The sequence below is a fragment of the Lactuca virosa genome, chromosome 6 (genome assembly GCF_052849685.1).
Source record: "Lactuca virosa cultivar CGN04683 chromosome 6, Lactuca_virosa_CGN04683_v6, whole genome shotgun sequence".
Taxonomy (NCBI): Eukaryota; Viridiplantae; Streptophyta; class Magnoliopsida; order Asterales; family Asteraceae; genus Lactuca; species Lactuca virosa.
In genome coordinates, this window is record NC_136431.1 from 270,987,010 (window position 1) to 271,014,780 (window position 27,771).

General features: G+C 37.1%; 2 protein-coding genes across 2 annotated transcripts; both read right to left on the reverse strand.

Moving 5' to 3' along the window:
- Positions 1–622: 622 nt before the first annotated feature.
- On the reverse strand, positions 623–11,275 carry LOC145121157 (WD40/YVTN repeat and Bromo-WDR9-I-like domain-containing protein). The gene is made up of 24 exons (XM_079056942.1): positions 10,933–11,275; positions 10,689–10,821; positions 9,691–10,055; positions 9,346–9,509; positions 8,978–9,214; positions 8,789–8,898; positions 8,612–8,689; positions 8,401–8,507; positions 8,018–8,112; positions 7,810–7,928; positions 7,623–7,726; positions 7,471–7,548; positions 6,872–6,950; positions 6,589–6,757; positions 5,923–5,993; positions 5,490–5,570; positions 5,325–5,395; positions 4,932–5,028; positions 4,782–4,841; positions 4,163–4,217; positions 3,571–3,974; positions 1,417–3,483; positions 1,207–1,265; positions 623–1,127 (listed from the first exon to the last, which is right to left on the reverse strand). Exons 3-24 carry the CDS (start codon positions 10,038–10,040, stop codon positions 932–934), a joined length of 4,851 nt encoding a protein of 1,616 aa, XP_078913068.1. The 5' UTR covers positions 10,041–10,055; positions 10,689–10,821; positions 10,933–11,275; the 3' UTR covers positions 623–931.
- A 13,471-nt stretch (positions 11,276–24,746) lies between these two features.
- Positions 24,747–27,114, reverse strand: LOC145122533 (uncharacterized). The gene is made up of 2 exons (XM_079058123.1): positions 26,348–27,114; positions 24,747–24,777 (listed from the first exon to the last, which is right to left on the reverse strand). Exons 1-2 carry the CDS (start codon positions 27,112–27,114, stop codon positions 24,747–24,749), a joined length of 798 nt encoding a protein of 265 aa, XP_078914249.1.
- Positions 27,115–27,771: the final 657 nt, after the last annotated feature.

Here is a 27,771-nt window from a genome sequence, read left to right on the forward strand (position 1 = left end):
AAAACAGTGGTGAACATAACACAAACCAACCATAAACTAACATCATCCACAATACCACCTTATTGAATCAAATAAACTTTGCAAAGTCAAACAAACTATTGTTGATGTTTTTTTTCAACTTGCTTTGTAAATTTACTATACATGGAGCTTTTTCATAATATAATGATATTTAATTCAATTACATAACTTTTTCACTTGTGTGGGATCATCACGTGTTAAAATAGACATATTACCAAGAATATTATATAAGCCTCTAATAAGGACTATAATTGCAAATAAGATTATTCTTTCCACATATTAAAAAACCATCTAAATACAGATCAAAAATGCTCTTCAACCCCTCCACCCCAAAATAATAATAATAATAATAATAATAATAATAATAATAATAATCACTTGAAGACAAGCTCTACTGATAATTAAAATCACTTAGCACTGTGAGATCTGATTTTATCAAAGCAAAAATTAAATAACCAATAAGAATCTAAATATTCTTCCCCTTTTCCTTTTACTAAAATATACGAAGGATGAAATGGTCACATGTCTAAATGCATAATAATAATAATAATAATAATAATAATAATAATTAAACACACAAAGCAAAGCAATGACAACCTTAACAGCGACTGAAATGTTTCGACTTTCTGTTAGATTGCTTTAAGAATCTGTCTGTTTGTCTGTCTATGGTCTATACAATTATCATCTTTCTAAATAAACCCTCCTACTACTAAAATCCAAGAAACCAAAGCAATCTTCATAATGCCAAATGCCAAATGCCAAATGCCCTTTAAAAAAAACCCTAGAGATTCGCAAGACATGATAATTTATCTACAAGTAAAAACCACCAACCAATTATGCAACACTCTGGCATTTTTTTCCCCTACAAAACTGTGCTTTTAAAAAAAAAAAAAAAAAAAAAGAAAATTGAAAGCTACAAAGACGAAAGTGTCCTTGTAAACCAGTCTGATAAACGTCTCATCTTCATTGAGTTATCTTTATTTCTCCCAAAGTAAATCTCCGCATTCTCTAACAACACTTCCACATCATGTTTCATTGCTGCAAATCTTCTGTAGTAATTGTTTTCTAGTCTCGATTGGATTACATCAAGAGTCAAAGGCACCGGAAACCTACCAACAATCTTCAAATTGTAACATTTCCTAATCAACTTAAATTGTTTTTGTACTAGAAAAGATATACACAACATACCTGTTGATAAATGTTGATGACTGAGATACTTGTCTCAATTTCTGAACACCATAATGATCCTGCAATAATGATATATATATATATATATATATATATATATATATATATATATATATATATATAGGTTGAAAAAGTCAATCAGTCTAACATTGTCAGTAGGAATGCAAAAAAAGACGAAAATGCCCTCTCCTAACGCACGCACGCACGCACCTCAGAAGATTTGTTTCCGGATTGTTCGAGTTTAGCCAAAGCACGGATAAGCTTATTTCTAACATGATCATCAATACGTGGCTCCTCCAACACCATAGCAGCAGCATCATAAAGCTCCCAAGGACTATGCAGAAGGATTTCAGTGTCACCTTTATACTGAACAGAAAACCTCTCCCATGGACTATCAGGAAACTCAGCATCTTTCGCTTTCACCCCCACAATCCTCCCATTCCACCATTCCCCACTGTTTTCATCCCCTTCGTTTTTCCACCAAACCTGGCATTTGTCACGACACCTCCAGTCCCTCTCCATTGCAGCATCATACCTACTTCTTTCAACTAGAAAGTCAGGGAATCCGGTAACTTCCGGAAGAGTCAACTTGAATGACTTTCCAACAACATTGGAAGATTGGTCCTCAAACTGTAGTGTCATTTTGCAGCAGCCTTCACCTGATCCAGGACGTGTTGAGTATTCCAGATCTTTCACTTTACAAAACTCCACGTCTCTTATGTTTCCCTTTAGTGATCTCCATGGAACCATCTCTCTTGAATTGCTACCCTCAATGTATTCTTTATGACCCTGTCTGAAGTATACTACTTCATCCCCAAGCTGAGGAATATAGCGGGACCCCTCCTCATGAGTCGAAAGCATCAACCATGAGCTTCTTGTTAACTGATGTGTTTTCTTTTTCTCTGGTGACCTATTTTTCCGATTATAATCAACGCTTCTCCTTGTTCGTGTAGATCTTAATCCAACAGTATGTCTTGAATTCAACCTACCCTCATCTCGTGCCACCTCATCACCTCCATCCGTGGAATACTTTTCTTTACTTGAAGTGTCTTCAGAAACATCCACATCCACATCCACATCCACAACCCCCCTCAAATTCATATTCCTACGTGTCCCATGGATTCTTTCGTTTTGATTGTCTGCGTTAGATGTACTTGCTTCACCGTTAATTGACGAATTTGCCCTTGTCCTGGTTGACTTTGACCGTCTGTAAACTTCTTTAAACATCTTATCCCGTGAATCGGGCTTTTGGGTCTCTTGAATATCCTGGTCCCGATCATGATCATCTGAATTTGTTAGCTTTGTTTCCGGAAGGTCCGAGGTTGAGTCGTCAGACAACATCGTACCTTCTCCTCCGTTTCTTGATTCTTGTACCGATGATCTAATCGTTAGTTTTGTTGGAGAATCTTGGTCTTTTATAAGGACACTTGACTTTATTCTAAACTTTGTCGGTATCGGGATATGGGTCTCGTTATCTTGCTCGGACTTGACCATTTTGCCCTTTTCAATTTGGACATCGAAAGGACTTGTGGGAACCGTGAACTCCTCCTTGTTTTCGAATGTCGGTTCTTCATTGACGAAATTGCCCTCGGGACATGGCGATGATTTAGCAATTGGTTCGGAGATTCTTGAACGTTTTGATGAACGAGATTTTGCCCCTCCCCATTTAATATCTCCATCTTTATACCCTTCAAGAAGGCTTAAATGATTCATGTTTTCATTACTTTCAAATTCGCCATTTCCATGAACCGAAGTAAAATTCTTACTTGATTCATCTACCGAAGACGGGCCCGCAACATCATCTATCTTGTTCTCCAAAACCAACCGTTTTCTCGGAAGTTTGAACACCAATCGTCTTTTTCCGGTTGGAATACGCGATTCCGGACTTTCTTGGGGAATACCCGTGTCTTCGGATGCGATTTCTTTACCTTTTGAATGTCCGTTTTGGTCATTTTCGAATGACATTTCGGTTTCTTCGCTTCCGGCTTCGGTTTCTTGCTGACTGGAATAGCTTTCGTATGAATCGCCGCCTTCTTCTTCTTCCTCTTCTTCATCTTCTTCTCCCTCGGAGGCTTTTCCACTTATTCGGGAAAGAAAACTTAGGGCATTTCGGGCAGCTGCCCTTCTTGGCCTTGAAGATTTGGACTGAGACGACTTCTTTTTAGAAGCTTTTTGACCGAATCTTGACTTTCTGTTTCGATTGTTTCTGATTGCAGTTTCTTCACCATCTAAATTCCTCCTTTTCACACGTCTCCCTGAAGATGTCATGAACTCAACCTGACAAAATTGCAAAAATGTCAGGAAAAGGATGCTATGATACTATGTTATAGTAAGAAATAATGTGGAAGTGAGATTGAGACTTACTTCAGCCTTCATCTTTTTCTTTTTAGACCTACGGATACTAATGTCATCACGAGAGCTTTGATCCTCTGTATCTCCACCACTGCATTCCAAGCTGCCCGATGCATTTGAACTCAAACTTCCTTGTTCTCCTCCTGACCGATATTCCTCGGTCACATTATACTCAGAATCATTTTCATCACTTTGTACTTCTATCTCTGGCTCCCAATCCATGGCATCAAGAAATTCTGGAAGTGGGTCCATTAAGATATCCAGGTCAGCAATTGGTGGGACCTGGTACTCTTGGTCAAGACTGATGTCGGTTCCTACAGCAAACCTCACAGAGGATGGCCTCCATTCAAACCCTAGAGCTCCTAACCTTCTTTGTTGGTATGTGCTTTGGTAAGGCTCCGGGTATGGAATCATGCCTAAATAAATTATTAAATGTTAGAAATGGAAAAAAGGGTAACTCTCAAATTATTAACATTTGGTCATTTCTTGCATTAATGATCTAACTTTTAAATAAAGTAACTTGAATACATTTTGGTTGACTTTCAAACCATTTGACCAATTTGCAAATAAAATTACAACCAATTCAAATCTCTTTTGAACAAACCTGAATCACAAAGGAGATCTTGCATATTCCTTCGATAGGGAGCAAGTTGTGTTTCCTGGATAAGTTAAAACTCTCAAAATATTAGAACCAAAAAGAATAAAAGATTTTAAAAAACAAAAACAACAAATTTATAAAGCCCATGGGGCTGCTATTGGTTACATTATTATCTTGAATAACTATGTATTTTTTTAGAATTAACCATATATATACCTATTTTAATATTTGAATGCAAATAACTAACAGTTATATAATTGACATCATCGATTCTAAGAGGGGTGTTTGTGGGCATCACCAAAATTCTAAGGTCCCTTTAGTTTTCTTGCAAGTTTACATTGATTATTATTTTCAAAAAAAAAAAAAAAAAAAAAATTTACATTGAATACTTTTCATAGCATACCATATACTTGTCCTAACTTAGCATGTGGACTACAAAAGTAGCTACCAATTCTATTCTACTTCTCAAATGTGATGATTTTGACCAAAAAAACATGTAACATGCAGATGAAGATGGAGGGTTTTTATAACAGAATTAGAAAGTTGAATGGTTTTTATAAGGTTTTTGATAGTTACATGGTTTTATTAAAGAAATGAATAAGTATTTCTAAAAAAGAAAACTAACTTGGTCAAGAACATTTCCATGTGCGTCTTGGACAAGGGGCCTGTAATCTCCAAGAAAAAACTGGTTGCCAGCCTCATATAGTGTCAGTATAAAAACTGACTTTTTATTTATATTTTATATAAAAAAATATATTTATTTATTTATTTATACCTGATCATACTTTGCATCATTCTGTGCCTCTCCTTGGCCTGTGCTTAATATATATAACTGACCAACCTCATCAGACAGTATAATGGATGTCCCATCCCTGGTGGTATACAATAATAATTCACAAGAAAAGAACAGCTATGCGGTTTATATAGATAGATCATTATTTTAGGGCTAAATGCAAGAAATAGCAATGTACTTTCAACTTTCTTTTTATTAAGGCATTGTACTTTGAAAAATCTTATCCACCCAACTTTCATTTTTTTTTTTTTTGAAAAAACAAATGGAAATTGCCTCGTATTTGGATGACATTGCTATAAATTATAATTGGGTCGATTTTTCAAAGTACAATTTTATAAAAATGTCTGAATGAAAGAGATTATGCTGTCAACTTACGGAGAGAATTTTCCATCAACTAGCTTGAAGCGTCCGATTTCAAATATACGAATAGGCAATCCTTCCCAAATCTATATATATAATTTTTAAGCAAAATGAAATCTTTTAGTAAAACAGAAAAAATGAAAAATAAATAAAGTTTTAAAGATGTAAGTAAGTACTCACATCCCACACTATTGTTTTTCCATCATATCCAGCACTCATAGCTATTCGTGGATTAAAAGGATGAACATCCAAAACATAAGTCTACAAATAATATCACAATCATTACAAAACAATTAGACAGATTTATCTTATTGAATTAGGAATACTTCTTGCGTGAAAAGTAACATACTTTATGCCCCTTTTTATATGTTTCTCTATACAATATATATGTATATATGTTTCTCTTTAAGGGACTTATGTTATCAGTATCAAATGTTACACCTTTTTAGGCAAAAAAAAAAAAAAAAAAAAAAAAACTCATTACACCTTATTTATGATCCCATTTAAGCACTACAGTTTATATTTATTGATTTATTCTATTATTTTATGATACTACCCTTCAATAATATTACCATGTTTCCAAAAACCTCACTGCAAAGTGCAAAGGACTTACAGATTCACTGTGACCAGTTAAAGAATGGACTAAGCTACCATCAACAGCATTCCAGACACATATTCTGCAATCTGCATCCAATAGAAATGAACAACAACTCATTTTCTTTATTCCATAAAATATTCTGCAATCTGCATCCAATAAAAATACTAGATCCACCTTAAAATAGAAGCTAATTGGGCAAAATGTTAAGAAAGCTAGTTTTTACTATTTTGTAAAAGAACCAATATGAAAAAACGTTTTTTATTAGAGCCAAATTATTTGAGAACTGTAGAACTTTCATTAAAGCCATTTAATATTTGGGTAAAAAGGTTAAATATTATGAAATGGCTTTCATGGAAAACTTACAATACTCAAGTGGCTTTCTAGCATTTGCCCTTTTTTAAGGGTTAAATGTGCATTTATGCAACAAGATTTAATTTTTTTTCCCAACCTATGCAAAAAAAGCAGTTTTTATGCAAAAAAAATGAACCAGAGTTTCATTAGGATCATAAAATGCAATATTTTACTGGTAAGTGGTTAAAATGTGGTATGCATAGTTTATTTGAGTCGCATAAATTGGTAAAAAGGTAAAACATTGTTTGCATATTTTATATAAAAAAAAAAAAACAGTTTGTTGGGAAAAAGCAAATCAAAGGTGAAACTTTTAAGATACATTAGACCTACCCATAATGGCAGCAAGGACAAAACGGTTGTCAAGGCTCCAGACAATCATATTAACACCACGTGGTGTCGGCAGGATCCTCTGCCGGGGGCCTCCTCGTGGTGGTTGTGGCGGCATTGGTGGTGGAGGAACTTTCAGGTGATATGCTCGTGTCCACCTTCCAACTCTTCCCTACAATTCCAACAAATGCCAATGTACTTTCATTTAATTTAACACATGCACGAGAAGGTATTAAAAAATATTTTTAAATAAAAAATTGAAAGGCTTAAAATAGCACACACTCACATGAGATCTACGTGATTTTGGAACCCAAATAATTGCACTTCCATCTCGGGAACAAGTGACAATGTTGTCATGGGTAAACCTGAAAAGTCAAACAAAAGTGTGTGGAATGGGATAAATCTTTTAAAGCTAAATGGAAGAAATGGCAAATCACTTTCATTTATTTGGATGAAATTGCAATAATTGGGTAAAGTAGAATGCTTTAATGAGAAGAAATGAAATCAGGATGCTATAATAAACAAATCAATAAAAGTACATTGCTAGTTCTTGCATTTAACCCAATTTTCGGCTAAATGTGAGAAATGGCAACACACTTTTTCATATTTTTGTGTATTATAGATCCTAGTTTGATTTCTTTCTATTATGGCATTGTACCTTCAATTTTTCTCTTATTAAGGCATTCTAGTTTGAAAAATCTATCCAATTATAGACTTTTTCCTTTTTAGGACATACTACTTAATAAACTCTTTCCAAATATAGCAGTGAATAATTAGGTAGGTTTTTTTAAGTAGAATTCTGTAATAAACAAAGCAATACACATACATACATTGCTATTTTCTTGTATTTAACCCAATTTTTATAAAGAAAAATAAAAAAAGTACCATGTATTCTTGAATTTCGGAAGGTTTTCTTCTTTAGAAGCATCAGATAGAGAAAATCTAGAAGCCACAGCACAGCCGCTGCATCAAAAGACAGAAGGATTTGTACTTTTTTAGCCATGAAAAGAAAAAAGTTTAGAAAATTTTATTTGTACCTAAATTGTACATAGTTAACATCATTTTCATGCCCAGCTAAAATATCCATCTCATGATTGGGTTGCTCCGGATCATCATTGCTAGGTTTACACGCATTCCAAACCTACAAACAAAATGCACAAAATGAAAACAACATAAACAAACAGAATCTAAGTCAACAAAGGAAGTTGAAAATCCCGATTATACCCTTGCAAAAGTGTCTGAGCTTCCAGTGACAAAAACAGTTCCACTAGCATTGAATGCACAGCAAAATATCTGATGACTTTGAGGAACAAAATTTGATGTTGATGGGCCATTGCTTTTCCCTACCAATACAAAGGTATACATACTCCTAAATAACGCATTTATAACAAAACAAAAATATTTAATCATAAAAAAATAAAAATTTACTAACCAGGTTGAGGTTCAGGAGGCTTAGGAATGTATATTCTTGGACTAAATTGAGAATGCCGAGCATCCCAAATCCTACATGATCCATCATCAGACGACCTAAACAAAAAATAAAAATTCAAAATCAAAATAGTATGCATAAGAATAACATCATATAAAGCTACAGATAATATTCATTCTGTTCAAATCATAGGGGAATCAGTCAGTAACTAAGGCGTGTTTGGATGTGAATCTTTATGGGTTTGTTTGACATCTGATTAATGTTATGAAACAAGGGCAGAGAAGTAATTTTACTCCACCTTTTGAATTTTGATAATGAGTTTTGTTTTGTTGTATCTAAGTGTAACAGAACAAGGGTAAATATGTAATTGTTGAGAATAAACTCACGACAATAGCTGATAAACGGAGCCCAGCCTAGGACTAAAGGCAATTGCCGTAACTGCCCCTGTGTGACCTCGTAAAACTGAAATCGGAAGCCCATCTGCTACCCTCCACTGTCAAAAAAAAAAAAAGTTAACTAAACCAAAATGAAATTATGAATATATATATATATATATATATATATATACATAAATAAATACTTTTAATGAGATCTTACAACTCGAATAATGCAGTCATTTGAAGCAGAAGCAACCAGTGCATTGTTGAAGCTCACAGCAAGGTCTGTAATGTCACCCTATTTGATTTTGAAACATAAAAATGATAAACCAACCTCTCATTATTATTAATTAAGGGTTAAAGATGTAATTTCCATGTTTTTTTAAGTACTACTCACTTCATGTCCACGACAACTGGCTAAGCAATATGCAGTTTCCATTGACCAGATTTTGACAAGCCGATCATCTGAACCAGTAATAACATATCTCCCTAATCGATCAAATATTGCTGAAAAAAATAAAAAATCACACATAAAACTCATAACTGACTTTACAAAATATATAAAGATTTTGAAAAGTTGAGTTACCACAATAGACAGCATTTCTATGGCCTCTAAGCTTCTTAAGATTCTCCATCTTTTGAACCATGGTCGATGGCTTGACAATGGCATAAGAAGCTGCCCTGATGGATGGGGCCCTGTGATGCCTTGCAAACCCTCCACCAATTTCCCTCAGCCCAAGCCCACGCACTTGATCCGCTTGCATATGAGGCCACCTCATGAACCCTGGTGGGCCCCGTTTCACTTCCTTATTCTTCACATCACCTGAATAATCAATCATTCAGTGTTTCTTTCACTATCAATCAAATATCCAGATAGAAGAATCTTGAAAAAAAAAAAAAAAAAAAAGGGTTTAAATTTAGAGTTTTTTGTGATCATATTTGGTCAGATAATACCATTCAAAAGTGAAAAGGAGCCAGTGCCCAAAAGAGTAGGGACAGCAGCAGCATTCAATGGAGTATGTACAATGATGCCCTGTGATGATGAAGAAGAAGAAGCTGCACCACTTAACAGTTGCTTCAACAGCTTCACTAAGTGATCCTTCTCTATGTGAGGATACCTAACCAAACATGAATTAAACAAGATTCAGATCACCCATCACAATAATGTTTCAAATGAACTACTTTATGCAATTATAGCTGATGATTGAAGAGTTAAATGCAAGAAATAGCAATGTACTTTTAGCCCAATAATTTAATATACAAAATGAAGTTGAATTAAAAGCAATAAAAGATGGATACCTTTCCACCAACTTATTGTAGCTCAAAGGGAAAGACTTGCCATCATCATCTTCATCTCCACTTGTAGCACCAGTTCTTGAATACCAAGCATGATATCTTCTAGGCAACAACTGATGCTCAAGAAGCTCATTCCAAAACTGACCATATGTCCGATGACATGGCCCAGCTGACAAGAAATGCATAATCAAAAAATAAACCTCTCGAAGGTCAATATCTGCTTCACCTTCATTTGCTCTTTTATTATCCATCTCAACAAGTTGACTTCTCTCCTTCACCTTTCCAGAAAAAGCCAACGATTTTAAACTCCCACTAGCTGGTTCATTGGGAGGAACATTCTTGTGAAGAGCCATATCCTCTTTTCAATCCTTAAAAATATGCAAAACAGGTTAATCTTATGTATAACAACACTATATGCTTAAAGCAAATCAAGAATTTTGTTTTGTTTTGGAGGGTATTCATGTCTTTTGCATAGGTGTGAGATCGAGAGGGAGTCCAATGCATTCCTACTGGATCTCTAGGGCTAGTAATGAGGGCATATATGTCTTTTACACAGACATGAGAATCCATGTCCCACCTTTTTGGGGTGGGACAAGAAAATGCAAATTTTGTCCTATTGGTAACAATGTAACATCACTTCATAACATCTTTTTTAGGGGATGCTTCATAATATCAAAATTTTATTTACTTAGATTAGAAACACCACAGAAAAACTTTCAATCCTTTTATGTTATATAGCAGATCAATTTCAATCCCTCCCCTATGTGTCTAATGTCAACAGTAGAAAGACTTTTTCATGCACCTCGATGCCATAAACAATTCTAGTTAAGAAGCGAACTTTTGAACAGCAAAAGGCAGAATCTCGCATATAACAGATATTTAAATTACGGGTCCCACTTCAGGAAACTAGATACTCGGTCAATTAAACGATTGAGCCCTAAAAAACATCAAAGAATATGGAACTCTATGGGAAGAAACGAAGGAGTAGAGGGAAAACTCACAATTTCAATAGGTTAACCAGATGGGTAATCACAAGAAACCCAAAATAGGTTGTAAAACCCTGACAATCCACCATACCCTAGCATTTCACTCCAGATTAATACACCGCCACCAACTTCAAATTATCCAATTTTCCTGCGGATAATACAATAAAACGAACAAACAAAACCCAATTGAGATCTAATTAAACATGCAATAACCCTTATTACGCTGATAAATTAAAGAAGATTTAATGAAAAGAATTACCTCGTTTTTTCGCTATGAACGATGAGATTTTTGCGGGTTGAGTGAAAGTGGCGCAAGAAATCTTAAATGTGGATCCGGAAGAGGAAGAATTTGGATAAAATATCGACAGAAGAAGAATTGGAGTTCAAATATTATGTAAGAAAAATCAAAACAGAAAGATAAGTTGGGGAATCAATTAGAGTGATGATGGGAGCTCTGCTTCTTCTACTATTGTAGCCGAATGTTTATTTTTCTTTTGGGAAAAGAGAGAAAGAAAACGCTTAGGCAGAGGGCGGGGGAGAGAGAAACAAAGACGAAGCCTTCGGTGAGAGAAAGCAAAGAGAGGAAGAGAGAGAAAGAGAGAAAGGATGCGTTTTAAACAAATCTTGAGACTCAAATGGAAACGAGTGATATCTTGAGGTGAGAAAGTGGAAATACATAATATCATCGCCTATTAAAAAGAATAAATTATAAATTCTGTCCCTCAAGGCCTCAACTATTTGCTTTGCGGTTACTCCTATTCATCAAGAGATTTTTTTTTCTTTTTCTTTTTTTTTAAATAAATTGGAAAAAATAAAAATAATCTCTAATAATTATTAAAAGATAACTTTAAATTCTAAAATAAAGAAATAAGGGTCCTTGATTACATTTCACTCATTTGGTCTCCACCTTCTAATCGTTTTGCTTACATCATCCTAGACCAAAATATGCATGCGCCTTCCTTCTTACATTTCATTCCTAGGTTTTCTCTCCACACAATCAGCCAAGAGCGTATATCGACATCCCCATGAGACTCAATAGATATAATCCCAAATCCCTTCCTTCAATCGATACGCGTAACCCTATCGATTTCATATATACATCGAATCGATTTCATATATACATCGAATCGATCCTATGTGCTCTTCCTCTGTTGTTACAAATTGTCTACATGAACTCATTAAACAACAGGTGCTAAAATCAAGCAAAGGCATGCGCAACTTTCCAATATGGTATCTCAAGTGTTTAAGATCATGTCATGCAACTTCTGGTGCTTTTGTGAGCAAGTTTATCATTTTGGATTATCGATCTTACATAAAATTTCTTAATTGGATGTCGGGTGCCCTAAAAATGCACGAGCCTGAGCTGACTGATTGCTTCTTTTCGATTGTGTTCACAACAAAACTGTCACGGAACAATTGATTTTCATAAGAATTGATATTTTAGATGTTGATGATCAAGTTGGCTTGAGTAGCAATAGATGATGAAGAAGGAGGAATGGGCATAATTGTCGCTTATTGGAAAACATTTTTGTTGAGGACGATTCATGGTGCTGATTCTGAAATTGGAGAGGCTTTGAATGATTTAAATGGCGATTTCCATTGACATTCTTTCAACCATCAATTACTCATGTATCATGATTTATCGGTTCAAAGAGTGTCAATGGTACAGTCTCATGTATCCCTTTTGTCTGATGTATTTATAAGTTGTAACACAAACCAATCACCATTAATGGCAAAAGAAGGATTCTGATTTCTGGATCCATTCATTACCCACTAAATACCCCCGAGGTACAACTCATCAATGCACTTCATTCATCACTTCTTCTTTTTTTTCTTCTTTTAAAAATCTTTACTTTTTTCTAAATGTTTTTCTGTGCATTTTGATGATTAGGTGTGGCCATATCTCATTCAGAAGGCTAAAGAACGAGGTTTTGATGTGATTCAGACTTACATTTTCTAGAATGGGCATTAACCACAACCTGGCAAAGGATAAGTGTATATTATTTATTTATTTTATTTTATTAATAATTAATTATTTTATGTTAACTTTGAGTTTTCTTTCAGCAATTGAGGTGAGTTTCCTCACTAGATCCATGGGTCGAAGGCACTAATGTCGGCCCATTATTTTTTGTGTAGAATGTTAGATGCCTTGTGATAACTATATGAAAGACAAGGATCTGGCCCCTGGCATTTGCATAAAAGACTAGGGTCAGACCCCCTGGCAGTTATATGGAAGACCATGATTTGACCCCTGACATTTGTATGCAAGACCGGGATTTGGCCCTCGGCACTAAACGGAAAGACCATGGTTTGGCCCATGGCAGGAAATGATTACATGACTATGATTTGGCCCATAGCATTTATCTTTTTTCATGTGTGGTATGTGGTACTTGGGGGAACTCACTAAGCTTTATGATTACAGTTTATATTTATGGTTTCAGGTACATCAAGTTCCAAAGGGAAGGGCCCGACGTGATGGCACAGCATCCTCCCCTCACGATTTCCGCATTTGATATATTTGTACTCTGATGTTTTGGATATTATGACTTGATGTTGATTCTGAACGATTTAATGAATGATTTGATAAGTCTTAAAAAAAGAAAACTTTAACTATGGTTTTTGGGTCGTTACAAGTTGGTATCAGAGCATTGGTTTGAGGGATTCAGACATACTTTCGGGTGTATCTGAACTCAAACTGAGGAAGTGATAGCTTTCTTAATAAAAATGGAGTTAAATTTTTAAAAAGGATTTTGTTAAGAAGAAGGGGGTGTGATGCGTGCGATCAACCGAGCTTAAGTAAGTGGTTCCCAAATTACCCATACCTATATATTATGAGTAGCATGCTTAATATGAGAATTACATGCTATATCAGGGCTAAGGATACCATCAGAAATCAATTGATAGATTTTTCTGCTTTGTGTGATGCTTTATAGCCTAGTAGGACTTGATGCTATGTAATACTTGGAACTGATTTCAGCTCAGTTATTTGCTAAGTGTATAAGGTACTATTTTTTATGTTTGTATATATTCTAGTTTTCTAAAATAAATCATATGTATATATGTTCTAACTTATTATTTTAATACTCATATGTTAACGGATGAATATGAGTCGATTCTTATAGTTAGTTGATTTTTTTTTTTAACATTGAGGCTAATGGAGACAAGTTTTTAATTCTTTGTTATTTATTCTTTTATATTTTAGACCTATTACTTTGTTCTCATATAACATTATATTTTACTATATTATTATGATATGAGGCTGTCAGCCCCCCTTATTCTTAAATCTTGACTCCGCCCTTGGATAGGTATGATAAAATTCGGTTCGGTGAATAGTTTTCGAGTGGGTGCCCATGCAATGTGGCGAGGATGGTGAACAGTTTGGAATTATTTTTCTGATATATTTATGCATGTAATTCTTAATGTCTCATTTGTGTCTGATTGTCACAACTGACATTTTTGCCAGGAAATTATGTGATCATGTAAGCATCAACTATGATAATGCTTGTAACATTAACTTGCTATCATACACTATGTTCATTCTATGACCACAAACTTAATCAAGATTCACAAGTGAAGTTCAAAACTCTACACAAAGTATCCAAATAGTCAATTCGGGAGTTGAAAACCCTATAGACCCTGGTTCAAGTTCATTATAAACTAGGATTTCCTTATTGGGCCTAATGGACCAATAAGCATTCAATTCAACTACATTGGGCTTGGAAACCCTATTTGGATTCTAAATAGACCCAATTCATAAATCTATAACATTTTGGACCATTTGGGCCTAGAATGATTCATTCTAACCCTAATGGGCCTTATTGGGCCATAAATGAATTAATTTGCCCTAATGGGCCATAAACTCCTTTTCTTCTTTCAAATGGGTCGTGGACCATCTAATGAGCCCAATGGGCCGAAAAGTAATTATTGGGCCTCATAATTTCGAACCAAGGCTAGAAATGGGCCAAGCTAATCCACCTCCTTTCTCTTTAAGCCCATTCTCGGCCCAATCAGAAAAAGAAAAGAAAAATAAAAGGAAATTAGAGGAATTATGAGAGCTTGCCACCTCTTTATTGCATGGTGGATCTCCATGTACATCACCTCACTCCCTCTCTCTTCTCTTCTTCTTTTTCTCGGCCGACCCTCACTCTCACCATCTCATTTTCTTTCAAAAATCTTTCAAGAACACTCTCTCTAGAAAACCTCCTCTCTTCTCCAAATTTTCGAAGATCTAGGGTTGTTCAAGAAGATTTCCACCAAAAATCATCTTTCTTTGGTAAGTTCCTACATATCTAAGTTATATAACTTCATTCTTATGTTAAGAACACTTCTCCTAAACATTTTTGGTGATCACACTCTTAGAAAACCCCCATAAGCTCGAGATCTACTCAAGAAGACTTGCTAGGGCCGAAAACACACTCATTTCTTCTTCAAATCGAGATCAAACAAGCAATGTGAGTTCATACCCCCTTGTTTTCGGTTTTCACTTGTTTTTGGGGGAGAATACAAGTATTTATGTGTAGATCTATGTGTTTATGCATGTTATGTGTGATTTTCTTGGTTTTTTGTTTGTGTCGGGTGAAAAACTCGATGCATCTATAAAACTATAACAAAAATAAGTGTGAATCACAAACAAAGACACTCTAGACACTATACTACAAAGTTAAAAGTGTTATAAATGCCTAAGTTGTGAAAAACCAAACAAAATCTTGTGTAGGGATCATTTTTGGCAAATAAACAAAAGTTTGGGATAAAGAGTGACACCTACGGTTTTATAAGGACTAAAAGGGTATTATTGGCTTAAAAATGAGTTTTTATAACAACCATATTTTTCTAAGTGCCAAAAGTGTAAAATTTGGCATTTGGGCCTTAATGTGGGCCTCACGGCCTATTGGGCCCAAATTGCGAAAAATATCAATCTTTGGGGATAAAAATGTTATTTAATCAAAACTTGAGCCAAAAATGAGAATAAACGAGATTAGGGGCTGAAAATGACACTATCTCAAGATTTGGACCAAAAATGTTAATTTGATAAAAATTGGGCCGAAAATGTCATTTTATGCAAATAAGGGCTGAAATTGTAATTTCCTGCAAAAATGGACTAAAAATGTCATTATATGCATTTTTGGGCCACACCCGTCAATCACTAAACATTTGGGGCGAAAATATAGATTTTTATAAATTTATGGACTAAAATGTTATTTTTAATTTAAAATAGACCAAAATGACATTTTATGTAAAATAAGCCCTTAAATTTTTAATAAAAACGAGTTCAAATTACAGAATTTTTACGTATTAAACTAAAAATACCATTATAACAAAACATTGGACTTTTATAACGTTACAGATAAATAATTCGACTAAACGAAATACAACAATTGTGCGATCATTGGGCCTAGTATTTGCTATACATGTTTCTTGGGCCTTCGTGATCCAATTACATGTTTATTGGGCCCAATGTATTCATCACATGTCTGTTGGGCCTCAGTGACCCAATTACATGTTAAATGGGCCTAATTTAGCATTTACATGTTATTGGGCCTTAGTGGCCCATTTACATGCTAATTTAGTCTGGAAATAACTTACACGTCTAATGGGCCATAGTTGCCTTTTCTTCATGTTTGTTGGGCCTTATCTTGTCATTTCATACATTATCTAGTGTTTGAACTTCTAAATACATATAACATTATACAAATTCGTGGAGACAAATGGGATCTAGTGAGACGTGTCGGTTGGCACCACTGAGTGTATGACCGTAGCTTGTAGTTATAATCAGAGTCTCCTGGAGGGAGAACGAGAGTTTGTGTATAGATCTATACGGGGGTGACTCCCCCACACCTGAGTTGTTCGCTACAGTTAGACTAGGCCAGTCTAGGGTGACAAAACATTGAACGAAAATCTGGCATTTGGAAAAATGCCAAGACAGACAAATCAGTCACTATCATGTATGGTTATAACGACTCATATAGAGATCCATTCCCATTAAGACATTACGGAAAATTAAAAACTCGTAAGTCATAATGATACAAAACATTTCTACAGTGCAAGGATCGCGACATTTTTATAAATCAGAAAATATCGGATTTTCTGGGGAAATACTATTATTCAATTACCACTTACTTACAACAGAAATAATACAAAGAAATTTAAACTGCATTCCTATATGTTACTACTATGAAATTCACACATGCATTTATACTCGATTTTCACATCATTTTTCAGACATTTACAGAAAATATCGGATTTTCTGGGTTTACAAAAGATACAAAGACTTTTATTCAAACATGCTTATGAACTCACCAACATTATATATGTTGACCGTTTTCAAAATAACTTGTATTCTCAGGTAATCGTTAAGCAGGAGGATTTTCAAGTGTGTATGGATTTATTTTGTGTAACATCACTCATCGCACTATTAATACTTTGGATTTATGTAACCTATGACAATGTACTTGATGTGAACAATACCAGTTGTAATATGTAATGTTTGGCGATGAATGTGTTGTGTTTCATGTATATTCATTGTGATGATATTTCAATTTATAGTCACACGAGCCCTCGGACGTTTCCGCCGTCTGGTTCGGGGGTGTGACAGGTTGGTATCAGAGCATTGTTTATAATGAACTAGCATATCTAACCATACATGATATGCAACTATAAATACAATGGGACTAAAACACTCTGAATGAAGTGCATACATTAAAACTATAACGTTAAAAGTCTTTAGAGGAAATGGAACACTGTGATTAAACCCGGGCAGTTATGTGGTTATATTGGGGGTAAATATAGTCTGATCAACTATATTTATTCAAAATATGACCAATATGTGTTTGGGAGTAATTATGGCAGGAAATTGACCTAGAAACTTACCTCATACTCAAAACTTCGCAGGAATTCAAACATAAATAATTAAAATACTATAGGAGTATTTTGGAAATACTATATGCATACGTGATTAGAATTTTTACAACATCTTACTCCCCTTTTCACCTTTCTCACTCCCAACTTCTCGCACAGCTGCCATGGATGGAGCGCATCAGGGCATTCAATTCTACCAGAACCTGGTGGCTCAGGGAGAGATTGAAGAAGACCCCGTGGTAGGACCCGAGGCATCCTCTGACCATGAGGAAGAGGAGTATACAGACATGGACTACGAGTTTGATGAGACCGAGGATGACGACGAGAACGATAAGGACACCGATAAAGTGCTCGACGAGCCCCCTACCACAGAAGTGCATCAGGACCACCCTATGCCGCCAAGGGCCTCCATTAATGAAACCCGCTCTTCGGAAGAAGAAATCGCCGTACTTCGACAGTAGCTACTGGCAATGGAGACACGAGCTGTGCAAGAGGAACAGGAAAGAGATGAGGTCATTAGAGAAATGACCGAGATGGCTACCTTAGTAGCACAACATTTTGGAATATGATATCGCTATTGATGTTAGACGCATCTCGTCATGATTAGGATTCACTCCCTCACTCACTAGTATCGTTTCCTTTTATATGTATGCCACTTTATGTACTATCGACCTTATGTTTAAGTGATCACACTACTCATAGTGTCGTTATGCTGCCGGATTTTATATTCTCCATGTACTGTATGCCTTCTGCCAAATTTTCATGTATTAAAACAATTAGTATTAATGAAAATGCTTTATGTTTTTATCATGATGTTGTTATCTGCTATGTGTTTTATTTCCATGTTTTATGTTAATGCATGGAATTACTTAAATGCACACTCGATACACTGGGTCTGTGAAATTCTAAACTCGGAATATAAATATGCACTCAACATCTTTTCGTTCTTTGACAGAAAGATGCCTCAAAGACCCAACCGTGGAAACAACGCAACACCAACCCCGCCGGAGATAAACTCGGTTGCATTCCAAGCAGCAGTGTCCGCTGCGGTCGCTGCAGCGCTTGCGCAGATTCGCAATGGAAACAATGGAGAAGGCAACGGGCAGGGTGCCGGGAGCACGAATCAAGGGACAAACCACAGAACCACACGAACCTGCACCTACAAGGATTTCACCAATGCCAAACCTCGAACCTTTAATGGAACAGGAGGCGTAATAGCCCTAAAGCGATGGATTGAGAAAGTGGAATCTGTTTTTGAAATTTGCGGGTGCCCAGATGGATGCAAGGTCAAGTTTGCGGCCTGCACATTCACTGATCAAGCTCTCTCCTGGTGGAATGGCCACATAGAGGTCATGACACTCCTGGTGGCAAACGCGTTGCCATGGGAAGAGCTTAAAGAAATGATGCTGGCTGAATACTGTCCAAGAGGCGAAATTCAGAAGATGGAACAAGAATTGTGGAACCTCACGGTTCAAAACTCCGATATCGACGCATACATAACCAAGTTTAGTGAACTATCTCTCTTGTGTCCCGGAATGATCACCTCAAAAGGGAAAAAGATTGAGAGATTTATCTGGGGATTGACTGCACCTATCCAAGGGAATGTTATTGCGGCAAACCCTGAGACGTTCGACAGCGCCAAGAGGTTGGCTAAGAAATTGTATGATCATGGCAACAAAAAGGGTGCCAAAACAGTAGAAGCGGAGGTTAAGAAGGAAGGTGAGAACAAGAAAGGAAAAAACAACAAGCGAAAGGGGAAGCAAAACTCGGAATCATCTAAAAAACAACAAACGGTAACTGGTCATGCTGCAACTCAAGCTACCACCACACCACATGCTCCAGCCTCATCTACGCCTAATGCTCCAAGGCAGTACTCAGGAAATCTCCCCAAATGTAACAAATGCAACTTCCACCATCAAGGGGAATGCAGAGAGATGATTTGCACAAGGTGCAACCGGAAAGGCCATACAACAAAGTATTGTAGGGCTCAGCTTCGACAAAACCAGATGCCAAACAACAACAACAACAATAACAACCACAACAACAATAACAACAACACCAATGTTGGGGCCAGTCATACCTATTACGGATGTGGGAGAACCGGGCATTTTAGGCAAAATTGCCCCAACACAAACAATCAAGGGGCAGGAGCAGCAGGGAGAGTGTTGACAATGGGTCAGGGTGAAGCAGTGCAAGACCCAGCCGTTGTCACCGGTACGTTCCTACTTAACAACACATATGCATGCATCTTATTCGATAGTGGGGCGGGGCGAAGTTTCGTTAGTAATAAATTCAAATACTTGCTAAATCAACAACCCCAGAAGCTCAACGAAGCCTTCACGGTGGAAATGGCTAATGGGAAAACTGAAACAACTAAAGATATCTATATAGGATGCACGTTAACACTAAACAACCACTCCTTCCAAATAAATTTGATGCCTGTAAATATTAGGAGTTTTGATGTGATAATTGGCATGGATTGGTTAAGCCCCCATCATGTCGATATTATGTGTCACGAGAAGGCCGTTCGCCTACATCTTCCTAAACACGAAACCCTAATAATCTACGAAGATAAACCCGACACAAACCTTCGCGTTATCTCGTGTATCAAGGCACAAAAGTGTCTACATAAAAAGAACTACGCATTCCTTGCTCATGTGGTGGATAAGACCAAAGAGGAAGTGAACATTCAAAACATTCCAGAGGCATGTGACTTCCCGGATGTGTTTCCAGAAGATCTTCCGGGAATACCCCCAGAAAGACAAGTCGAATTCCGAATCGACCTAGTGCTTGGAGCCACTCCGATCGCCAAATCACCCTATAAGTTGGATCCTGCCGAAATGCAAGAAATATCAAGCCAACTAAGTGAACTCCTGGATAAAGGATTCATAAGACCAAGCTGCTCTCCATGGGGAGCTCCGATTCTTTTCGTTAAAAAGAAAGACGGATCCTTCAGTATGTGCATTGACTATAGGGAATTAAATAAGCTCACCATCAAAAACTGGTATCCACTTCCACGAATTGATGATCTATTTGACCAACTTCAAGGGGCTAGTTACTTTTCAAATATAGATATGAGATCCGGTTATCATCAACTCAAAGTCCGAGATGAGGACATTCCTAAGACTGCTTTCCGAACTCGCTACGGACATTATGAATTCGTCGTGATGCCTTTCGGTCTAAAAAATGCCCCCACTACATTTATGGACCTCATGAATCGAGTCTGCCGCCCATTCCTTGACAATTTCATGATCGTTTTCATCGACGATATTCTCGTATACTCTCGAAGAAAGGAAGAGCATAACCAACACCTACGATAGATCTTAGAGACCCTTCGGACTGAAAAGTTGTATGCAAAACTCTCAAAGTGTGAGTTTTGGCTTCGCAGTGTAAATTTCTTGGGACATGTTGTCAGCAAGGAAGGAATCCATGTAGATCCCTCCAAGGTCAAGGTCATCGAAGGCTGGGCAATTCCGACAACACCAACAGAAATTCGCCAATTCTTGGGTCTTGCAGGCTACTACCGAAGGTTCATTCAGAACTTCTCCAAGATAGCCAAACCTCTCACCACATTGACACAAAAGGGCGTACCTTTCAACTGGAACGAGAAGCAAGAGATTGCCTTCCAAACCTTGAAGCATGCGCTCTGTAGTGCTCCGGTGCTATCCTTACCGGAGGGAACCAAAGACTTCGTAGTCTACTGTGATGCTTCGAATCAAGGTTTAGGTTGTGTCCTTATGCAACGCGGGAAGGTAATTGCATATGCATCCAGACAACTGAAAACACATGAAGTAAATTATACCACGCATGATCTCGAACTGGGGGCGGTGGTCTTCGCCTTAAAAATTTGGAGGCACTACCTATATGGTACCAAGTGCACCATCTTTACAGACCACAAAAGCCTCTAACACATTCTAAATCAAAAGGAACTGAACATGAGGTAGCGGAGATGGGTTGAACTGTTAAATGATTATGAGTGTGAGATCAAATACCATCCAGGCAAGGCTAACGTGGTAGCCGATGCCCTGAGCCGAAAGGAGTATTCAAGTCGTCGCGTGAAGACTCTACCAATCACTATCCAATCTCATCTAGCCTCACAGATCAAGGAAGCCCAATTGGACGCATTGAAGCCAGAGAATGTCGTTAGTAAATCACCGCGTGGAACGAATAAGGAACTTGAAGTTAAAGAAGACGGAACTCACTACTTCATGAATAGAATCTGGGTTCCCAAGATTGGGGGATTCAGAGAAGTAGTCATGCATGAAGCCCATAAGACGCGATATTCCATTCATCCGGGGTCAGACAAAATGTATATGGATATCAAGCAACATTATTGGTGGCCTAATATGAAGGAAGAGATAGCCACTTTCGTGGGCAAGTGTCTTACTTGCGCCAAAGTGAAAGTGGAATACCAAAAGCCCTCGGGATTATTGCAACAACCAGTGATACCCGAGTGGAAATGGGAAAGGATTACTATGGACTTCGTGACCAAATTGCCAAAGACAGCAGATGGATTGGATGCTATCTGGGTAATCGTCGATAGATTAACAAAATCCGCTCATTTCCTGCCAATAAAAGAATCCTACAAGATGGAAAAGCTGACCAGAATCTACATCAAGGAGATCGTGAGACTCCATGGAGTGCCAGTGTCTATTATCTCGGATCGAGATAGTAGGTTCACTTCAAGATTCTGGCAATCTTTTCAGAATGCAATGGGAACACAGCTAGATATGAGCACTGCCTATCACCTACATACGGATGGTCAGAGCGAGCGTACCATCCAGACACTCGAGGATATGCTCCGAGCTTGCGTGATTGACTTCGGCAAATCATGGGATGCCCACTTGCCTCTGATCGAATTCTCATACAACAACAGTTACCACACGAGCATCAAGGTGGCTCCTTACGAGGCTCTCTACGGACGTAAATGCAGATCGCCCCTATGTTGGGCCGAGGTGGGTGACACTCAACTAGCAAAAGGGAAATCGCCAACCAGTGCTCTTACAGGACCCGAAATCATCCGTGAAACGACCGAAAAGATAATCCAAATTAAAGTTGGACTACAAGCATCGCGAGACTGACAGAAGAGCTATGCTGACAAGCGGCGAAAGCCATTAGAATTTCAAGTCGGGAATCACGTGTTATTAAAGGTCTCTCCTTGGAAAGGAATGATTCGCTTTGGGAAACAGGGAAAACTGAACCCGCGATATATTGGACCGTTCGAGATTCTTGCCCGGATTGGTCCAGTGGCTTACAAGCTGCAGCTACCTGCCGAGCTCAGCAACGTACACCCCGTGTTTCACATTTCAAATCTGAAAAAGTGTCTATCACATGAAACTCTTGTCATTCCTATAGAAGAGATCGAGATCAACGAGAATCTCCTGTTCGTCGAAGAACCAGTTGAGATATTGGATAGGGAAGTAAAGCGTACAAAGCAAAGCCGCATTCCGATTGTGAAGGTTCGATGAAACGCCAAACGTGGACCGAAATTCACATGGGAACGCGAAGATCAAATGAAACAGAAGTACCCTCACTTATTTTCTCTTTCATAATTCTAGCTTTCGAAAGAATTTCGGGACAAAATTCCCTCTAACGGGGGGATGATGTCACAACTAGCATTTTTGCCAGGAAATTTTGTGATCATGTAAACATCAACTATGATAATGCTTGTAACATTAACTTGATATCATACACTATGTTCATTCTATGACCACAAACTTAATCAAGATTCACAAGTGAAGTTCAAAACTCTACACAAAGTATCCAAATAGTCAATTCGGGAGTTGAAAACCCTAGAGACCGTGGTTCAAGTTCATTATGAACTAGGATTTCCTTATTGGGCCTAATGGACCAATAAGCATTCAATTCAACTACATTGGGCTTGGAAACCCTATTTGGATTCTAAATAGACCCAATTCATAAATCTATAACATTTTGGACCATTTGGGCCTAGAATGATTCATTCTAACCCTAATGGGCCTTATTGGGCCATAAATGAATTAATTTGCCCTAATGGGCCATAAACTCCCTTTCTTCTTTAAAATGGGTCGTGGACCATCTAATGAGCCCAATGGGCCGAAAAGTAATTATTGGGCCTCATAATTTCGAACCAAGACTAGAAATGGGCCAAGCTAATCCACCTCCTTTCTCTTTAAGCCCATTCTCGGCCCAGTGAGGAAAAGAAAAGAAAAATAAAAGGAAATTAGAGGAATTATGAGAGCTTACCACCTCTTTATTGCATGGTGGATCTCCATGCACATCACCTCACTCCCTCTCTCTTCTCTTCTTCTTTTTCTCGGTCGAACTTCACTCTCACCATCTCATTCTCTTTCAAAAATCTTTCAAGAACACTCTCTCTAGAAAACCTCCTCTCTTCTCCAAATTTTCGAAGATCTAGGGTTGTTCAAGAAGATTTCCACCAAAAATCATATTTCTTTGGTAAGTTCTTACATATCCAAGTTATATAACTTCATTCTTATGTTAAGAACACTTCTCCTAAACATTTTTGGTGATCACACTCTTAGACAACCCCCATAAGCTCGAGATCTACTAAAGAAGACTTGCTAGGGCCGAAAACACACTCATTTCTTCTTCAAATCGAGATCAAACAAGCAAGGTGAGTTCATACCCCTTTGTTTTCGGTTTTCACTTGTTTTTGGGGGAGAATACAAGTATTTATGTGTAGATCTATGTGTTTATGCATGTTATGTGTGATTTTCTTGGTTTTTTGTTTGTGTCGGGTGAAAAACTCGATGCATCTATAAAACTATAACAAAAATAAGTGTGAATCACAAACAAAGACACTCTAGACACTATACTACAAAGTTAAAAGTGTTAGAAATGCCTAAGTTGTGAAAAACCAAACAAAATCTTGTGTAAGGATCATTTTTGGCAAATAAACAAAAGTTTGGGATAAAGAGTGACACCTACGGTTTTGTAAGGACTAAAAGGGTATTATTGGCTTAAAAATGAGTTTTTATAACAACCATATTTTTCTAAGTGCCAAAAGTGTAAAATTTGTCATATGGGCCTTAATGTGGGCCTCACGCCCTATTGGGCCCAAATTGTGAAAAATATCAATCTTTGGGGATAAAATTGTTATTTAATCAAAACTTGAGCCAAAAATGAGAATAAACGAGATTAGGGGCTGAAAATGACACTATCTCAAGATTTGGACCAAAAATGTTAATTTATAAAAATTGGGCTGAAAATGTCATTTTATGCAAATAAGGGATGAAATTGTAATTTCCTGCAAAAAAAGGACTAAAAATGTCATTATATGCATTTTTGGGCCAAACCCGTCAATCACTAAACATTTGGGGCGAAAATATTGATTTTTATAATTTTATGGACTAAAATGTTATTTTTAATTTAAAATAGACCAAAATGACATTTTATGTAAAATAAGCCCTTAAATGTTCAAATTAGTTCTCAAGGGACCTAAAGTGTAATTTTTAATAAAACACGAGTTCAAATTACAGAATTTTGACGTATTAAACTAAAAAGACCATTACAACGAAACATTGGACTTTTATAACGTTACGGATAAATAATTCGATTAAACGAAATACAACAATGGTGCGATCATTGGCCCTAGTATTTGCTATACATGTTTCTTGGACCTTTGTGATCCAATTACATGTTTATTGGGCCTAATGTATTCATCACATGTCTGTTGGGCCTCAGTGACCCAATTACATGCTAAATGGGCCTAATTTAGCATTTACATGTTATTGGGCCTTAGTGGCCCATTTACATGCTAATTTAGCCTGGAAATAACTTACACGACTAATTGGCCATAATTGCCTTTTATTCATGTTTGTTGGGCCTTATCTTGTCATTTCATACATTATCTAGTGTTCGAACTTCTAAATACATATAACATTATACAAATTCATGTGGAGACAAATGGGATCTAGTGAGACGTGTCGGTTGGCACCACTGAGTGTATGACCGTAGCTTGTAGTTATAATCAGAGTCTCCTGGAGGGAGAACGAGAGTTTGTGTATAGATCTATACGGGGGTGACTCCCCCACACCTGAGTTGTTCGCTACAGTTAGACTAGGCCAGTCTAGGGTGACAAAACATTGAACGAAAATCTGGCATTTGGAAAAATGCCAAGACAGACAAATCAGTCACTATCATGTATGGTTATAACGACTCATATAGAGATCCATTCCCATTAAGACATTACGGAAAATTAAAAACTCGTAAGTCATAATGATACAAAACATTTCTACAGTGCAAGGATCGCGACATTTTTATAAATCAGAAAATATCGGATTTTCTGGGGAAATACTATTATTCAATTACCACTTACTTACAACAGAAATAATACAAAGAAATTTAAACTGCATTCCTATATGTTACTACTATGAAATTCACACATGCATTTATACTCGATTTTCACATCATTTTTCAGACATTTACAGAAAATATCGGATTTTCTGGGTTTACAAAAGATACAAAGACTTTTATTCAAACATGCTTATGAACTCACCAACATTATATATGTTGACCGTTTTCAAAATAACTTGTATTCTCAGGTAATCGTTAAGCAGGAGGATTTTCAAGTGTGTATGGATTTATTTTGTGTAACATCACTCATCGCACTATTAATACTTTGGATTTATGTAACCTATGACAATGTACTTGATGTGAACAATACCAGTTGTAATATGTAATGTTTGGCGATGAATGTGTTGTGTTTCATGTATATTCATTGTGATGATATTTCAATTTATAGTCACACGAGCCCTCAGATGTTTCCGCCGTCTGGTTCGGGGGTGTGACAGTTATCCTTGAAGTGGGTAACGAACATGTGATACTGCTCATCCGTCAGACCGGGAAAAGGGCTGGAAGCCATCTCCACACACGCAGCCTTCGGTTTTTCTTTGTTCTTCATTCCAGGCCACCATTCAGGATAACCATTTAGTTTAAAACATCCCTCCTTTACATGTCCTTCCCTGTGGCAAAAACTGCACTTTTCTTTTTTATCGTTATCAGTTCTTGTGGCGTTGGTGTTCGGTTTATACGACGTCAGATTGTTTTGTTTGGTTTGAGATTGTCGCTGCGTTTTTTCTGTGTTGTAGTGTGCCTGAAAGGCAGCGGCTTCCGAACCCGACCTTCTCGATCCGCCGGTGATCGCCCTTTGCTGCTCGTTTTCGGCAACCAAATGATAGGTCGTACTAAGAGATGGTGCAGGTTGCGTGGCCAAGATTTGAGTTCGAACAACAGTGAATTCATCATCGAGTCCCATTAAAAATTCGTAGGTTCTTTCTTTCTCTTTCACTTCATTCAATTGTTTTCCAATTGAGCAGTTGCAGCCACTACACTTACACCGTGGTGTAGGTAATACAACTTGAAGTTCATCCCAGACATATCTTAATTTTGTATAATAGTTCGAAACATACATACCTCCCTGTCGGGTTGTGTTTAGCAGTTGCTTTAATTCATATGCCCTTGGTGTGCCTTCTTTCTCAAACCGTTCTCTAAGGTCCTTCCAAATTTCTGATGAGGTGTTATCATATCTCACGCTTGTGAGGATCTCTTTTTCCATGGTTGTGGTTAGCCATCCCTTGACCATCGCGTCCGCTCGGATCCAGGCCATGTACATGGGCGAGTTTGATTCCGATTTCTTGACGGTCCCGTCGATGAGACCCATCTTGTTTTTCGCCAAGAGAAAGTTATTTATCTCTTACTTTCATTCATTGTAGTTGTTGTCGTTCAATACGTCATTCACTTGCATCTGCTTCGGATAGTCAGATGGGTGAATGTATAACGGTGAGTTGGTGTCAATGGTTTCGCCTTCCGGTGTCTTGCTACCATCGCTCTTTTCTCCGCTCATGGTGGTGCAGAGATCTGGTAATCAGGTGCGGATGTCCCGCTCTGATACCATAAAGAAACTGTATAAGCTAAACTTGGTTCTGTTTTATTGATAATGAAGAAGAGATACAGCCGATCAAATAAATAGAAAACCTAGCTAGAAAAGAGGACTAAACTAGGAAACTAAAACAAACGAATAAAGATCGCATATATGACAAAAATATATCCTTTAATATTTGATATATGTATGTGAATCTATGTAAATTTGGTGTATATATGTGAATGTATGAGTGTTTGGTGTATATGTTGTATATGAATATGAAATATGTGTATTTGGTATAAGTAGGATGTTATTATCTATATATGCCATTAAAGATGAGGCACGATATTCCATATTAATGGCATTGATCCAGTTGGA

Bases quoted from the DNA above. Each gene is read 5' to 3' on its own strand.
- LOC145121157 (XM_079056942.1), bottom strand. From the start codon at position 10,040: ATGGCTCTTCACAAGAATGTTCCTCCCAATGAACCAGCTAGTGGGAGT. The intron at 7,549-7,622 runs GTACAAATAAAA...CTTTTGATGCAG, and splicing joins GTTAACTATGTACAATTTAG to CGGCTGTGCTGTGGCTTCTA. The intron at 1,266-1,416 runs GTGCGTGCGTGC...TCATTATTGCAG, and splicing joins CCGGAAACAAATCTTCTGAG to GATCATTATGGTGTTCAGAA.
- LOC145122533 (XM_079058123.1), bottom strand. From the start codon at position 27,114: ATGGTCAAGGGATGGCTAACCACAACCATGGAAAAAGAGATCCTCACA. The intron at 24,778-26,347 runs GTTCGTTACCCA...CTTTTTTTGCAG, and splicing joins ACGGATGAGCAGTATCACAT to GAAATTACAATTTCATCCCT.